This window comes from Rhipicephalus sanguineus, chromosome 3 (assembly GCF_013339695.2).
Source record: "Rhipicephalus sanguineus isolate Rsan-2018 chromosome 3, BIME_Rsan_1.4, whole genome shotgun sequence".
Taxonomy (NCBI): domain Eukaryota; kingdom Metazoa; phylum Arthropoda; class Arachnida; order Ixodida; family Ixodidae; genus Rhipicephalus; species Rhipicephalus sanguineus.
In genome coordinates this window covers 165,383,203-165,399,283 of record NC_051178.1, presented here as the reverse complement: position 1 = coordinate 165,399,283, position 16,081 = coordinate 165,383,203, and the positions used below count along the sequence as shown (strand labels likewise).

Here is a 16,081-nt window from a genome sequence, read left to right as displayed (position 1 = left end):
AAGAGCGAGCAGGAAAACAATATCAAGTGAAATTCTGCGGTTTCATAAGCCATGGTACAGAATTCCTTTTTCAAAACCTCGGATTCTTAAAAGGGACGTCAACCACCCAGAAAGTGTCACATGACACTGGTAGAAGCGGAAAGACCGTGAATTATAGTGACAGAATCGAACACTGTTTTCGGGATTTGAATAGGATTTGCATTTTTTTTTAAAGAAAGAAAAGCCAGCACTTCACTTCGCCTAGTGAACAAGCCTTGCTACTGCTTGAATGAGTCGTTCAGAAGGCTGTACTCATCTGCTGTTGTTGAGGCACACCCCAATTCGTGCTTAAAATTAGAATCGGTATATTATTAGGCATCCCCACTTTATTTACTGCTTATTACGAAGTAAAAGTGATTGACACTGAGAACCACAGCTGCCTTTGCAGCTACCAGAGGAACCAGCAACCTGTGCCAAGCCACGGTGCATGCGCATGGTGTATGCATGAACGGTGCACTGTAGAACACGAACCACCGCAACACAGGCTCGATTGACAGGGCATCACTTGTTTGCCAGTGTAAAAGCTCTATCGCATAACCAACCACTGTTTGCCGTATATGTTGTGTGTATGACTTCGTCAGGCCGCACATCGTAAAATTCTGATAAAAAGTGTTTCACAAAGTTTTCCACGTTACCATTCCATGATGAGACAGTCTGACCGGTGAGCTTTCTGCTGCACTAATTAAAACAGGTACCATGAAAATTGGCTGTCAGCCCATTTATTGTGCGCACAGATCATATCTAAATATGCAAGTATTGTAGCACTCTACCATGGGGAGCAGTCGTTGCCATAGCACAGTTGGTAGATGAGCTGCAGCAAAACTTGTCACTGAGGTTGTCAATTAGGATATAACTAGTCCTAAGTTCTTTTTTCATCCAGTTTCATTTGCTGTAATACGTTATAATTTCTATGCCTCGATTATCACTACAAATACCTTCCCCTATTCTTTTTTTTTGCTTCATATGTTCATGCAAGACACAGAAGACTACATTAGAGACAAACTCGCACATACAGTAGAATGTGGCAGATAATGTCCATACCACTCAGGTGTACATGCCTAAAATATTCTCAGGTTTGTTAAATCTTTTAGGGAAGCAAATACCTTCCCCTATGCTTTTTTTCTTTGCTTCATATGGTCATGCAAGACACAGAAGACTACATTAGAGACAAAACTCGCACATACCAGTAGAATGGGCGGATAATGTACAAACCACTCAGGTGTACATGCCTAAAATATTCTCAGGTTTGTTAAATCTTTTAGGGAAGCAAATACCTTCCCCTATGCTTTTTTTCTTTGCTTCATATGGTCATGCAAGACACAGAACACAACATTAGAGACTAACTCGCACATACAGTAGAATGTGGCGGATAATGTACAAACCACTCAGGTGTACATGCCTAAAATATTCTCAGGTTTGTTAAATCTTTTAGGGAAGCATGATCACATGACCACAGCAGCAAGTGTCCTAACATAACTTTCGCAAACAATTCCTTAACCCTTTGTGCGACAGCGGGACACATACGCCCCCTTTTCCGTCTGTAGGAAAAATTTTCTCTCACATCACTCGTTGCAATTAGCGCAACAGTAAGCCACTCATATCTTACCTAAGTCTTTGTATTCTTGGGGAAAAATCTTTTACCACACTGTCGAAGGGCGGAAGTAGTGTTACAGTGACGTTGAATTTCGATCAATTTTTAATGGTAGCTTCTAAATTTTCTTCTTCTTCAGGTAGAAACAACCTACCAATCAAAATACCGGGTAATCTCCTCTTTTTCTGGTTTTTCAGAGAGGCGATTTTAGCTTCCAGCCATCACGTGTTTTTTAAAATTTGCGGAATAACTTGACCGATAAATACACTGAAACAATCCCCTGCAATATTGCCACACTCATTCCTCAGCGTAATTGCAGACATTGGTGCGTGGAAATATTTTTCTTGATATCATATACCTCTTGAAAAGTAGGCACATATTCAGGGACAACAGCTGTACTCGATAATTTCGACAGCCAAAGCAAGGACAGGCAAATGGACAAGAAATGGTCGGTGCATGCGGTGAAGTAAGCTTTACAGGAACAGACCACAGCGCTAGGATGGCTCACAAGAGGCGCAGGTGCAGGTGGTGTTCTACTGCTGGAATGAGATCCCCACAACTTTCCTCAGCACAACTTGAGAAGCGATACTCTGTGCTGCTTGCTTCAGCCGTTTCATCCCAAATACCCGTCGATGCAATCTTGAGGTGGTACCTTCATGAGACAGTGGGACAGTGTTTTCCCACTTTTTGAAAACACTCTCATGAGTCAGCGGGACATATACGTCTCACTTTTTTTTCAGTAAACTACAGGCTTGATTTTGATGGAATGTGTTTTATACTATTTCTTTGTAGCTTTTATGAATATACCACAACCTGTTTTTATATGAGCGTGTCAAAAATATAGGCAAACCCACAAAGGGTTAACAAAGCGGTTGTTGATGCACAAGTGAAAAGAATTTTCTTCATTTTACATTTTGGCCATGGGCCCAGCCTTCGTCAGAGTGACACACCATAGCCACTGTGTTATTCCAGCACGAGTCCTGAAGACCGAACTGATTGATAGAGTGCACTCTGCCAGCGCAATGGCTTCATATGAAAGTTTTGTAGCGGAGGATCTTGGAAGAACTTCAACTGCCTGGTTCTCAAGCATATATTACATACGGGCATCGATTTTACATACATGAGCATTTTCCACGCAATGAAATGCAGCTGTACCAGCTCAGAATTGAACCCGCGACCTTGCGTATAATAGCAGAATGACGTTAGCCAATTATTGATGGCGCCAGGCACGTAGGCAAGGGGGGTGCCCGGGGGGCTCGGGCCCCCCCCCGAAATTCGTCCAGCCTTTTATGTTCCCGGGCAATTTTTTTTTTCTTTTTGCCATGAAAAGACTTTCTTTCGAATAATTAGGCCTTGGGCCCCCCCCCGAAAAAAAATCCTGGCTACGTGCCTGGATGGCGCGCTGCTTAGATGTCTCGAGTACAATAACACAAAACTTGAAAATCGTGTTCTGAAACGCATGCTCACAAGAAAAAGCAACACGGAGCAAGAGAGATACTTGAGGCACCCAAACAAGCATACCTTGCCCCGATGCTGCCATTTCCTTTGTGATCTTGATGCTGTAGTCACATTTGTCTCGCTCCGCCACTGCCGCGGGCTCATCGCTGAATGGGGCTGGTGCACAGAGTGTCTGTAAAGGAAAGGAAAAACAAAGTACTTGAATATAACCGTGCTAGTAATGTTCTGAAGCAAAATCATCAGGCACTTCAGCACACAAACATATCTGAATAGGCAGGCAGCTTCATCTTTACACAGAATGAACTGACATATTCTCAAACCAATAGACCAATACATATGCATGTACCAATATACATACAAATTAACCAATACATATGCATGAACATCACATCATATGCCATGTCTATGTAGTCCGCAATATATGGCACACCTGCAAAACAAGCACGACCATATGAAGAGTTTGTTGCGTTAAAGTGCTTACTATGTAGAAAAGTTCCAGATCGAATCATGGCATTAAAACTAAACCAGTACCTTACTAAACGCAGTCGACTCGCTAAACAGTTTCCACATCTTTTTAAACAGATTTCGTATTTTTGGTTGTTCTGCTACATCTGCAATGAATCTTAGGGCAGCTCAGTGCCTAAAGTCCCCCTTTTCTCAAAGAATGGAGGAACGAGGGGGTATCCGCTATAAGCAGCTTGTACGTATGTCTATGCCTGGTATGCTGCTGATCAATCTCACCCCCAAATCCAACTTACTTTAATTTGAAACAAGGTTTATGGTACATTGTTAAGGTGACAGCTTTTAAAGGTGACCAATAATGGCAGACAATACAAAATTCATCACATACAAACATGTTCAGGCTACTGCATATGTTGAAGGGCAAACCAATTGTTATGTTAGCAGGCAATCCGTTTGAGCACACTGCATTTCTGGTTTAACTACAATTCACACAACTTTAGATAATTCTGACAAGTCTATGGTGCTTCGGGTTTTTTGCTCAACACAAACCAGCTGGCTGTAAACTGCTCCTATACAATGACCCCAACAAACAAACAGATGAAAAGACTATCTTTCCTAATTTTAGAAGTATAATGTCTACTTGCAATGGACTCTCGATGTGCACAAGCACACAGGACAAACATGAATCACTGTTATTGAGAGTGCATCACAAATTTGTTTCACTTTTGTTCCACACCAGAGAAACTATAAACATATATGTTCAAAGCCCATTGCAACTTATACATCATATCAGAGGTCATGCAACAGATCACGTAACCGATCGGTATCAATTGTCAAAGACTCCAAGAGAAGCGTGCTCACTGACAAGAATACACTGTTAATTTCATTTACACAATCGACACTGTACAAAGTACAGATGTGACTACTTGAGGCAACCTGAACAGTTGCTTTATGCAGCTACTTACTGCACGTGTCATGATCACACGTCTTCTATCACAGACTCTGTTACACAAAAAGTTTTGCAACACATTAGCAGTGATCTACGAGAGCGACACAAAAATGTAACTGACAGCTGCCACATCCACTGAGCATGGAAGCATTAGTCATTAACAATAAGCAATAATATATGCACGAGGAAAAAAGATACAATCCATTTACAGAAAACAAGTCATTAGCTGACGCATCGTACAAAGCCGGCAGATATGGAAGAACCAAAATCCCTCCCCTATTTCAACCGTACTGATGATAGCTGGACAATGCGTGAGCTCAGAATTTTCAGATAGTAGTGAAGGGAGACGGCACGTGCAATCCACGGCTCACGCCACACACGGATCAACCGGCAGCGTGATAACCTACATCGTGTCCGACAAGGCCTCCAGAGGTAGCAGGATACTCGTATGCCCTGCCGTTATCGTACGTTCCGTCTCGCCACAACACACTTTCTTTCACAGAAGTGAATGCAAACATGAGATCAGTGCTATTTTAATAACGATTACAGCACTAGCACAGATGACTGTCAAACACTGCCACATCCGGCTGATTTATGTACCAATAGGTACACAGTCAGCGGACTTTATAAGTGTGATAGACAGGCATCAGTGCTTAATTGTCTTGTTTTTTTTTTTCCACAGGCCTAAGACCCAACAAAGAAAACATCCTCCAGAAAAACGAGTAAGACGGGCAACTGACCATGCGTTTCGTGGCAGGTCCATCTTGCGAGACAGCATTGTCCACACGCGTCCTTTTCCTTTGGGATCCAGACATGCTTGTTTGGACAGGCTTCCTCAAGCCTGAAATGAACATTTAAAAAGCACAATCTTGCAATCTTTTTGCCGAAACTCGGAGAGGCGGACAGTAGAGAACCTTCTTGTATATCACTACAACAGGCACATCCATACATCATGACATGTCACATCACACTTCAAAATGATCTGGCGTTGGGCATCTATAAAGACAGCCGAGCCAAGCATGCGCATCTCACCACGTGTTCTCCAGTTACGGTCTGCCGAACTTAGACAAGAGCCCTCTGAAGAAGCCCCCAAGAACCTGTTAATCTTATCTCTCCGTGGAAGTTGCGTGTCTCGAGCTCAATTTGAAGGTTTCAGATAAGGGGAAAGGAAAGCTACCCCACCTCTTCGCTAAAGGGCATGTCAAGGCAACCTCGGCTGTCAGTCTGTCCTGGCAGACAATCAGCTCTTCACTCGTCTACGAACAAAGTTCAACAGTCGAAGAGAGAAACTCACTCTACGGCTGCAACCAATAGTGCGAGGCCAGGGCACTCGAACGAGCCGTGTGCGTCACGCCGTCGACAGGACGCGCAGAAAGTGCAGCTTGCGCGCGCCTGCCAACACTTTCAATCGGTTTAGCATAAACGAAGCGCTCTCACTTTCCCCAATGGTCTCCGACTTGGCGTCCTCGTCAGACTAGCGACGACGTGTCTGACCGCGCGATTGCGCAACGGTCCACGCAGGCATCGTAAACACAGCACCAGATCAAGGAGTGCCCGATCCGTGACTCAAGCATTCCATCAGAGACATATGTTTCTCGGCCACAGCTGCCAAATGCTGCGCGTTATGCCTTCTACGAAACGTGCGTCGGAAATATGTATGAAGCTTCGCAACACGCCTTTAGGAAAGTTCACCTACTGCCACGACGTCGGTGAAGGACTCGTGGTCGCTTCGCGACCGTGCAACGGGAAATGAAACAGATCTCGACTCTCGCGCTCGGTGTCAGGCTGCGAATCAATGCGAACTCCACGGAAACCTCATTCATTCAAACACAAGACAACCTCGCTGACCTCGTCCTTGTTTGGAGCCGGTGACTCGCGAGGAAAAAAAAGTGCCGCTTTCACCAAGGTCAAAATCGTGCAGGCGAAAGGATTGAAACGTGCCGCAGCTCTCGAGTGCGCCGCTAGCACACACAAGCACCGAAACTAGGCAATTAATTTCTAGTTGAATGCGGGAAGCCAGCTCAAAAGCACTGCAACACTCGTGCAATAATAAAGTCAGGGATTAAGCGAGAGACAGGCAGTAAGGCTTCGAGAGAATGCGATGAAACTTACGAAATTGGCTACGCGAACCACATGCGGAGAGCGCCGATGGATAAACGCGCGATTATTTTACGCTCAAGTAAAAAATACCGCAGCAGCAAAAAGCCGTCGCAGACGTTCTAAACAAAATTGTCACGTGACCGCTCTTTTGCGCTTCATTGGCAAGAACTGTCTTTTCATTAATAACAGCACTACATTGCGTGGCGCTACTAGTGCGTCAAGAAATCGCCAAATAAAGCGTCTTAATTATGACTTTAATACAATTATCGCATTGCGTAGAAAAGTACATTGTAGTTTAAGTCACTAATATTTAAACTTACGGACATTAGCTTTGTATTATTAGTTTTTGGATTGTCGTTGGCGGGCAATCATCACAGTTCCTGTTTACACTGGTTTCGCGCCAAATTTCTCGCACGCTCTGCTTTCACGGCTCTTTGCATCGGCTGCGCGCAGAGCATGGAGGATGATTCCGGTGAGTATTAATAACTGCACTGTGGTGTGTATCTAAACTACAGCCAGTCGCCCGTTCTAGATTCGTTCGTCAAAAACAGAGCGAAGCGCCAGAGGCCCGACAAAGCAGGCAGATTTGCCGCTCTCGAAAGACTCAAGCAAGTCAAGCAAGGAACTCGGAGCAAATATGAAGTATGATCTTTCTTTCTGGATAAATTTATATATTCCTTTATCATTCATCTCTCGTTCTGCTTTAATATTTTTCTAGTGTCTGGTAGTGCTGATTTCTGCAAAGTGATTGTTTCTTCTCAGTTCCAGCTCAAAGAAGAAAGTTCAGTTTATGATGAGGTGGACGAGAATGAATATTCCCGTCTCGTACAGGAACGCCAAGAGAAAGACTGGATCATTGACGACGGTAATTTGATTTCTTGATCTTATCACTGTAATGCTTTCCGTGATGCTGTGGATGTCGTTCGGGGCTGTAGCATTTTGACTATTGCCTCGCCGACGTGCTAACTACCGAGAGGCATGTAAGGAAAGGAGACTAACGATAGTTTATCTAGTTTTCTTAGCCTACATCTGGGGAAGGAGGGGGATGGATAAGTGAAAAAAAAAGTGAAAGACAATGCGAGCACCTTTTCCACATTAAAGCAACTAGATACTGGTAAGAATTTAATGCTTTGAGCATTCTTACATATTGTTGAACTATCACGGTGAAAGGCATAAGGTGACAAGCAACATCAACCGCTGAAAGATTAATTTGTCTGTTGCATCACATGTTTTTGTTTCGCTTTCCAGATGGAACTGGTTACGTAGAAGATGGGAGAGAAATATTTGACGATGACGTTGATGAAGCGGAGTATGACGCTCCCAAGAAAGGTAGTAATCAGCCTTATATGTTGTCTAACAGTAGATACTGATGCAGGGGGAAATGTTAGAGAAATTCTGTTCTCTCTGCTTTCAGCAAAAGCAGCTGCCAAGAATTCCTACCGGCCTCCAAATGCGAAGAAACCTGGAGAAAAGGCTGGCACCATTGCAGCCATGTTCAGTGCGCAGCAGCCAAAGAAGAAAACTGAGGTATGTGCGACATTCTTCTCATCAACTGCATGTGTTGCAGTAGCAAATAACGAGGTCTTTATGGTCAACTTAAAACATATGTTATACAGCAACATGCAGCAATATTGTTTTGTTTTATGAACAACAACAACGCAGTTTACGAGCAAGACCTGTGCTCAACAACACCGAGCTCAAGAAGAGATGTGTGACATCAATTATTTCCATGTCACAAAATTGCCCGAGGGAAGTATAGGTGGATTAGACAAAAAGAACGACACACGAAGTTACAGTGTTTCGAAGACATGCAATAATAGTAGCAACTCAAGTGACTCTGAACGTTTTCACCGTGTATAAAGTGCAGCACACACGGGAGCAATTGTCTGCTTCACCTTTTTTGTCCGTCGTTCATGTGTGCGCGGCATTTTATGCATATTGAAGACACTCGATTGGTGTCAAAAGTTCCTGGGGTAGTGCTGGTGCTGCAGCCTGGTGCTTGATTCGGCAGATCAGATCAATGGAGAACGCCAGGGCAAAGACAAGGCAACATAATATGTAAAACAAGATGTTTAATTATATTGTTGAATAGAGAACGATCAGCTCAAGAAGCTGTTAGGGAAAGAAAGGGCGATGTCTTTATTGCAGGCAAAGTACTATGACGTTCTGTCTGTCCGTCCCAGGTAATGAGGCTTACTCAGAAACTCAGTATTTTGAAACATCCAGAATGTCTTCATTGTCCACATGTTAGCTTGAAGCACTCGGGGTCATTTTTGGCTGCGCGACGTGAATGCCTGTGGCAGGGGCAAGTCATCACGCTTACTGTGGTTTGTATAAAGGGATGTAACAGTGGGCACCTAAACTGCAAAAGCGAGAAATTACCAGGCTTAATCAGCAATCAAGCTAGCTAAGGAAAAATCAATGTAGACATTGTGAAATACATCAACATTCCAGCAATCCAAAAACCTGGACAAATCGTGTGGCTTCTCGGGGAGAGTGCCTTTTGGTATGCAGCTATACCTTTCCACAATAAGGACAGATAGTGACAAGAATGTGCATTACCACCACTCAGTCTACTTCATCGGGCATGATTGGAGGAAATATTTATGAAAAGTATTATACCACCAAGAAAATCCTGCTAGGCTTGCGCAAAATATCTGATAGTGTGCACAGCTACGGAGCATGTGAAGCATGCCTGCACAAGTACTAGATCCAGGCTAGTAAATTTCGCTTCTATGGGAAGCTACTTTAACCACGGCGCTGCGGCAAAGACTTGCTCAGATGGGCACATTCAAAGCCGTCACCAAGTTGCGGTTGGTCTCGTAATCCTCAGTACGAAAGTGCAGCGAGCACACACGCAGAGGTTTTGGACTGTTTAGCACACTGGCGCAATGGCATGACACTAAGCCACTTCGAGCGTAAGGGTTCATTCCGCGGCACCCAGTGAAAAGACACACCGGTTTCCTTGCTGCAGCGCTGGCGTTGTGCACCATTCGGGCATCCGGCAGTATCACACGCATGCGGCGTTTTGTCGAACTTCCTGTCAGAGCGACTTTCACGAGCGCGCAAAACACGCACGGCAGTACGCCATCCCGAAACTACCACTGAGACGGGCAAGGCGCAGTTCGGCGAAAATGAAACCTTTGAACCACGCGCGCCGTTCCCCATGGCAACGCCACGGAGGTTTTGTTTTCCATGAATCAAGCGGAAACGAACAAACAGCATTTTATTACGTCTTTTGATGCTCGGAATGTTCTTTTTTTACTGCTGCTAGTTTGATTACTAGTGATTTATTGTAGGGCCGACTTCCCTACGTCATCGGGATCACTTCGAAAATGTCCCACTCGTGGCGCTCATCATGTGATACATTTAGCTTAATTTCTCGGTAAGTAGGGCACTGCTGTTGATAATATTGCCGTTTTAGAAGTTGTCATACATTGGGCTTTCACTCTGACATAAATTGTTATTTGCCTTTAGTGTCCCTTTAACCAGTGTTAGAATCAATTTTCTAATTTGCTAGAAAATTTCAAAACAATGTGGTAATGCTACTGGTCCTTCTTTTTTTTATATGTATGTGCAAATATTTATGTTCATGATACTATTATGCGGGAAGAATATGTGCTATACTATATGGCTTTTAAAAGCCATTGCATTGGCTTCATAAGACTTTTGCATGTGTACCGGCGTGTTCAACTATACTTCAATGTAGTTACTGAACAAGCAGTGCAGACATCGCACGAATACGCTTCTTGTTTTCGCTGTTTCTTGTGCACGCTTTAACTTTCAATTTCAATTTCACTTCCAGAAAAACATTACGGTGAACGATGATGAACTTATCAACAGCATATTTAATTCAGTGACAAGCACAAGCAGCACAGAAATTTCACCAGCTGCCCATTCCTTCAGGCCAAAAGACAAAGTTGTTCAGCAGCCCTCAGTGTCAAGGTAACTTATTGTTTTTTTTTTGCCTAGATGTCTTAATAGATAGTGCTCAATTAACCTAATTAGTAAGTTTCATTTATGCCAGTCCTTGCTTCTTTTTCTTCATTCTCTCATTGATTATTATTATTATTATTATTATCATCATCATTATTATTTTGCATTACATAAACTGTCGACAACATGGCCTTATTGTGATCTTCAGCTGCAAAAAGAATGTAAAGGTGACAAAGCTGAGTGGGATTGAATGTTCAATATTACTGTTAATTGCGTTTCAAGGCTGCGATGTGTACAATGGTTCGTATATACATCCTGACAACTTTTTAATGAAATGTTATTTCATAACTTCTTGCTCCACCTTGAGCAGGTTATTACACATGCACTCCATAGGATTAGTGGAGGACATGGCAATAGGAATGGTAAACTTGATCAAAGTTTTCTATTTTTCTATTCATTATATTCTTTTTTTCGATCCTCGCATCTTCTTTGACATCGTGTTGAAATACTGGAATAAATTACACAGTAGGAATTGAGAAAGCAGCACTTTACTAATGTGCTGTCATCAAAAACTGAGAAAATTGGGCCGCCGCACAGTAAAACTTGCGGCCTTCCCTTGGCACAGTGCCGCCGTCTTGGCATCAATTGGAGCTCAGGATAGCCACAGTGCAGTATTGCTCCAATGAAAAATAATACCAGCTTTATCCTGAGCTTCATTTTCTCAGTTTTTATTTTTTGTGCAGTTGCTGTCGGTCATCCCTGTGGAATTTCACAACAAATGTAGATAAAATCGTTGTGTTTTTCGCACTTAGATTTAGAGACTTTGATGAGTGCTATAAAGTTGTCCATTTTTGTCAGCACATCATACAAATTTTTATAATTTGTATTTGCAAAAATTGTTCATGCTTATTTCAGCATTAAAAAATAAACAATGGCAATATAGCACAAAACGGGCCCTTATGAAATGCTTGAGCAAAAAGCTTGACAAACTTACATCTCATGATATAAGCAATTAGGGTTGGCAATAAGAGTCTGTCAAGTGTTGTAACTTAAAAACTATGATGGATAGCTCAAAACCAATTTCGGTTATGCTATCAATACATCAAATCATATCTGTGTGCCAAACTTCACCCATTTATCCCTATCAATAACACAAAAAATTTTTATTTCGGTGCCACTTTGAAGGCAATGAAAAATTTATAAGCCAGTTTTTGTTCCCTAGTTTGTCATGTGCAGTGTCAAACAGCAAGTCACTGCAGTGCAAACGTTTGCCATGCTCAAACACACAATCTGAAGGGATCAGAAAAATGTGTTCCACTAACAGGAGTTTCAATTACTGAGGAAGAGGTATGGAGCAGCAGCATCCAATTACAAAGCCAAACAAACTAGAGGCTACTCTTACAGTTACAAAGTGACAGTGCAGAAAGCTGCTTAGAGAAATCAGCGTTCACGATACATTTCCATTGTAATCTTCACATCTTGTAGGTCACCGCTCAACCCATTCGCCAAGGATAAACCCAAGAGCCAGCCTTTGAGGGAATCTTTGAAGCCACGTACCATCAATTATGAGAAAGCCAACAGCGGCAGCTACACTGAACTGAAAACCCGCGTCAAGGAAGAGCCGATTGATATAGATGAGTTTTGCACCGAAGATCTCATGCAAGACAGCCCCCAGATTGACGAGGATTCCCCTGCTGATGCAGCAGTCAAGCATGAAGGTAACTGAAATGGCCTTTGGAGTTTCTTGTGTCAGCTTTTCTGTCTCTTTCTTCTTTTTTTGAATGTGAAAGTGTTTTATGCCAGAGTCCACAAAGACGTGACTCGTGTCATTTCTGCCATCGAACTGATGTAGTAAAAGGGCTTGTGAATAGGTCAGAAAGAAGATCAGAGAAGAGCTAAGGCTGCGTTGCCCGATTGGGGAATCAGACCACCAACTCTGTGGCTTTGGAGCACAGGTGGCGGATGTTGTATATGGTCTCTCACAGTTTTCACCGCTCTTGACAGGGATAGTGCTGCCATCTAGGAGCGGTGCAGCAAAGTACTGCGCCAAAGTGCTGCAGAAGCGTCTAGGTGCAGCGAAGGCTGTAATGCAGCAGAAAGTGCATGCTTCATTAACAATGTAGTTTCACGGTGAATTCTCTTCCTCGCTGGATTATCCTATGATGTTTTATTGACTTCGAAGCACACTTTCGACACGCAGGAGCAGTGTTTGGAATCTATTGAAATGTGGTCATCAGCAAGAGTACTTGGCCACTGTTAGGGGTGGACTTACCTCTAATTTCTGATAATTAATATGAAAGTTTGAATGGGTTGACTGTAGTTCATTTCAGCACAGTTGGCGGGTGAATCACAGTCCTAGTGTGCTGCTAACATAGTCAGCATGCATGCTTTTACTTGCACAACTGACTGGGACAGTACATTTCATATGCATGAACGTTACGCAGGCAACATATTCAGTTGTGACAGCACACCTGCTAGCACTGGTTTGTGCACTGTCATTATTGCCTACATGCATAGTGTATATATGAGTACAATGAATTCTCAGTCGGGTAAATCAGCATAGCTTGTCACTGTTGTTACATGTAGTATGTGCTTTTCCTCTAGGTTATCCAACAGATGAAGACTTCTCATGCCTTGCTGATGAAGGAGATGATGACTTCCTGGCAGAACTGGAAAGTGGAGCAGTCAAGACTGAAACCAAAGTTAGTGTCAAAGAAGAGGCTAAGATTGGCGTCAAGCAAGAGGCAGCAAAGGAGGTGGACAACGGGTGATTGACCATTTTATTTCTCATTTGCTTTATTTAGCATTCTTTGGGTGTCACATATGATAAAAAGAAGGCTGTACGTCAGTAGCTTACTTTCATAATCTTGATCACAAGTCGTACAAAATGTCCTCAGACATCTTTTCAGATGTGATGAACTTACCACGCAAGGTCAGGAAAGTACAGCTGTTTTATTTTCATTGCGACAGTGCAGGGAATTCAGCCGGATATTTGTGAGTGCTGTAGTAGTGTACAGTTAAAATGCGATCTAACGAAACCCGATTTTATGAAGTTCCCAGTGATTCCACTCCTGCGCCAACTGCGCCACCCAAAGTGCGCCAAATTGTATTTACTGCGCCATCCTGATAATATCGACGAAATTTGCACCAAACTGCGCCAAAGTCTCGGGTTTGAGGGCGTCTATCACCGGCAATCGCACCACCGGCGCGTCAGAACATGTGCAGCTCGATCTTGGGGCTGCCAATAAAGTCGCAATCATGGACCAAGAATTATTCCGCTGAATAAATAGCGCTTGCGCGTGCGTTCCGAGTAAGCCACGATCCCATGCACGATGCCACGATGCCATGCACGGTGCCGACGCAGCTTCTGTTCTGCAAGTTGGCTCGACAGCAAAACGCGCTCTCCGCAGAGGCTCGTGACGTCTAAGCCTATCGGTAGCGAGAAAGTGCGACGGCGATTCATCGGCGGACGTCGTCTGTTTCAGAAACGCTAACGCTGCTGATAGCTCGTTTCAAGTGTCGCACGGCACGTAAAGAAAGCAATGTTCAGTAACAACTACATGAGTGCCGCTAAAATGTCTGTCACTTCTGTTTCCGGACATCGCGGAATGAAATCTGGGAACGCTCGCACTAGATATATGGGACAATATCGAATTTTCCTTGCTTCGCGTTTATGGAAGAGCACGCGAACGGTGGAAACGCGTTGACACTTTTCCTCAGATATACTTTATCCATGGATCTTCATACAGAACAGCTTTTTCGTAATTCCTTCCGCCAGCATGTCCGAGTTTATAATCACTCTGCAGTAAATACCCCCTAAAAGGCCCTGCTTCGAGCTCACGTGCTAGGGTTCCAATTCGAATTTTTTGCTTGCTTTTTTTAAAAATGTCATCTCATTAGTAAAATCATATCTCCTGGTCGGAGCAGCCGCAAATGCGCAGCTGTCAGTAGCGGGCCCGTCGCTGACGGCCCACAATGAAGCGGCTACGCCATGTTACACGTCCGCCCCTCGCTTTCAGGGGTCAATAGCTAACGGTTAAAAAAACTCAGCTTCGCTTAAGAGCGAAGCAATGAATGCGATACCAAAAAATTTTATTGTTTAACGAAGTGAGACTAGCAGCTAACTCTTTTGAATCCGATCTCGCGTAACTCAACAACACGCTGGTTTAAGGGAATATGGCCCCTCCAGGAACCGAAGCGTTTTCTTGCTCTGAGTTCTCTAAACACAAAGTAAGCGTTGAGAGCACAGCAAGTTTACGAGCCGTCTCCTGATGCCTCGAGATAGCGCGCGCGCAAGCGACTGCGTCCTTCGAACGATGCCCCCCCCCCCTTCCGCTCCCCTGGCGTCCCTTCATGCTCCTTGCGAGAGACGGGCGGGGCGTTTCCTCTCTGTTTGATGAGTAATCGACGGCAGGCCCGCATGCGGGAAGATGTTATCTCATGCGCTGTCCGTGCGACGGAGACAGACGGCCGGTTAGTTTAATCTCCGCTTCAGCCGCGTTCGTGGCCAGCGCTCGCGAGCTTTTACCCGCGGCTAGAATGCGCGTGGTGATGTTATTAATTTGGACTTTATATGGAAAACTACGGCAACGGCGACGGCAAAAATCCGCCGAGAGTGTCCATATAATTGCTATCGCAAGGGTCAATGTACGGGGCAGATTTTGTGCCCCCCTCTTGGGTAATTAGGGGGGGGGGCCTGCCCCCCCTGTGCGCAGGCCTATGCTCCTAAGATGATTTTTTCCATGAGATTTGCAATGAATCGAAATATTTCTAGCCTTCATAAGAGCCCCATAATAATACTCAGGTGCTTGGATGTTAATGCAATATGTTTCTGTATTGCACTCCAGGATGTAAAATTCGCTGCTCCAAAGTGCTCCCAGATGCAAAGTTATCTGCTCCAAAGTGCTCCAAGATGAAAATTTTGCTGCTCCAAAGTGCTCCAAAACGGAAATTTTGCTGCTCCAAAAATTGCTCCAAATCAGAAGTCCTCGGTAGCATCACTGAGTTCCCGATCTAGCAAATTTTCATTCCCCGGGAGGTACCCATAGGGTTCTACGTTGTCATCAACCTGGACTAACCAACTAACATGGCCACCAAACTCGATCTATCGAAGTTGTTCCTAAAATAACTGAGTAAAAAAGTGTTGATTTCCTTCTAATTTTGGCACGTACGGGTATTTCCTTGAGTGTCCGCTCTAATGATATCACACAACAGTATCTAGGTGCCCTAGTCACGGCCCTAGCTTTATTTTGACGAGGCAGCACAGAACAAAGGACTCGGCACTCATTTGCACTCTTACTTACCAAATGATGCTGAGGCGGTGTTTGCTTTCTTTATTTCATGGTTTAACAGCAACAGATGGCACTGACCGTCTCCTCGCTTTCTCGCTCGGCCTGCTCGCACAATCACTACAATCATTCACCGCATCTTTGCATATCGGTAGCATGTCACGGCTTGATGTGGTTGCCTACCTGGCCTGCATCCCCCGGACATGGAGGCCCCATGTCGAAGCCACCCTCGAGCTGCCCTCACGGGTTTTTCAGATG

The 16,081-nt window shown here is 44.0% G+C and overlaps 2 protein-coding genes across 6 annotated transcripts in view; one reads left to right on the top strand and one right to left on the bottom strand.

Moving 5' to 3' along the window:
• Positions 1–6,761, bottom strand: part of LOC119387641 (choline-phosphate cytidylyltransferase B) — a 31,530-nt gene extending 24,769 nt beyond the window's left edge. For 3 of the 5 annotated variants that reach the window (XM_037655102.2, XM_037655104.2, XM_037655099.2), the window contains exons 1-3: positions 6,612–6,761; positions 5,240–5,340; positions 3,152–3,260 (exon numbers count right to left, since the gene is read on the bottom strand). In XM_037655102.2, coding sequence (XP_037511030.1) covers positions 3,152–3,260; positions 5,240–5,314 — 184 coding nt within the window. In that variant the 5' untranslated portion in view covers positions 5,315–5,340; positions 6,612–6,761. Of the gene's footprint in view, positions 1–3,151; positions 3,261–5,239; positions 5,341–5,531; positions 5,597–5,681; positions 5,762–6,611 lie in introns of those variants that run through there. The other 2 variants (XM_037655100.2, XM_037655101.2) reach the window with 2 other exon arrangements.
• Positions 6,762–6,964: 203 nt separating this feature from the next.
• LOC119387640 (DNA polymerase alpha catalytic subunit) overlaps positions 6,965–16,081 on the top strand; it is a 93,634-nt gene continuing 84,517 nt past the window's right edge. The window contains exons 1-8 of the mRNA XM_037655097.2: positions 6,965–7,071; positions 7,132–7,241; positions 7,368–7,464; positions 7,848–7,928; positions 8,014–8,126; positions 10,405–10,544; positions 12,021–12,253; positions 13,140–13,302. Of these exons, the coding sequence (XP_037511025.1) occupies positions 7,056–7,071; positions 7,132–7,241; positions 7,368–7,464; positions 7,848–7,928; positions 8,014–8,126; positions 10,405–10,544; positions 12,021–12,253; positions 13,140–13,302 (953 nt within the window). The 5' untranslated portion in view covers positions 6,965–7,055. The remainder of the gene's footprint in view (positions 7,072–7,131; positions 7,242–7,367; positions 7,465–7,847; positions 7,929–8,013; positions 8,127–10,404; positions 10,545–12,020; positions 12,254–13,139; positions 13,303–16,081) is intronic.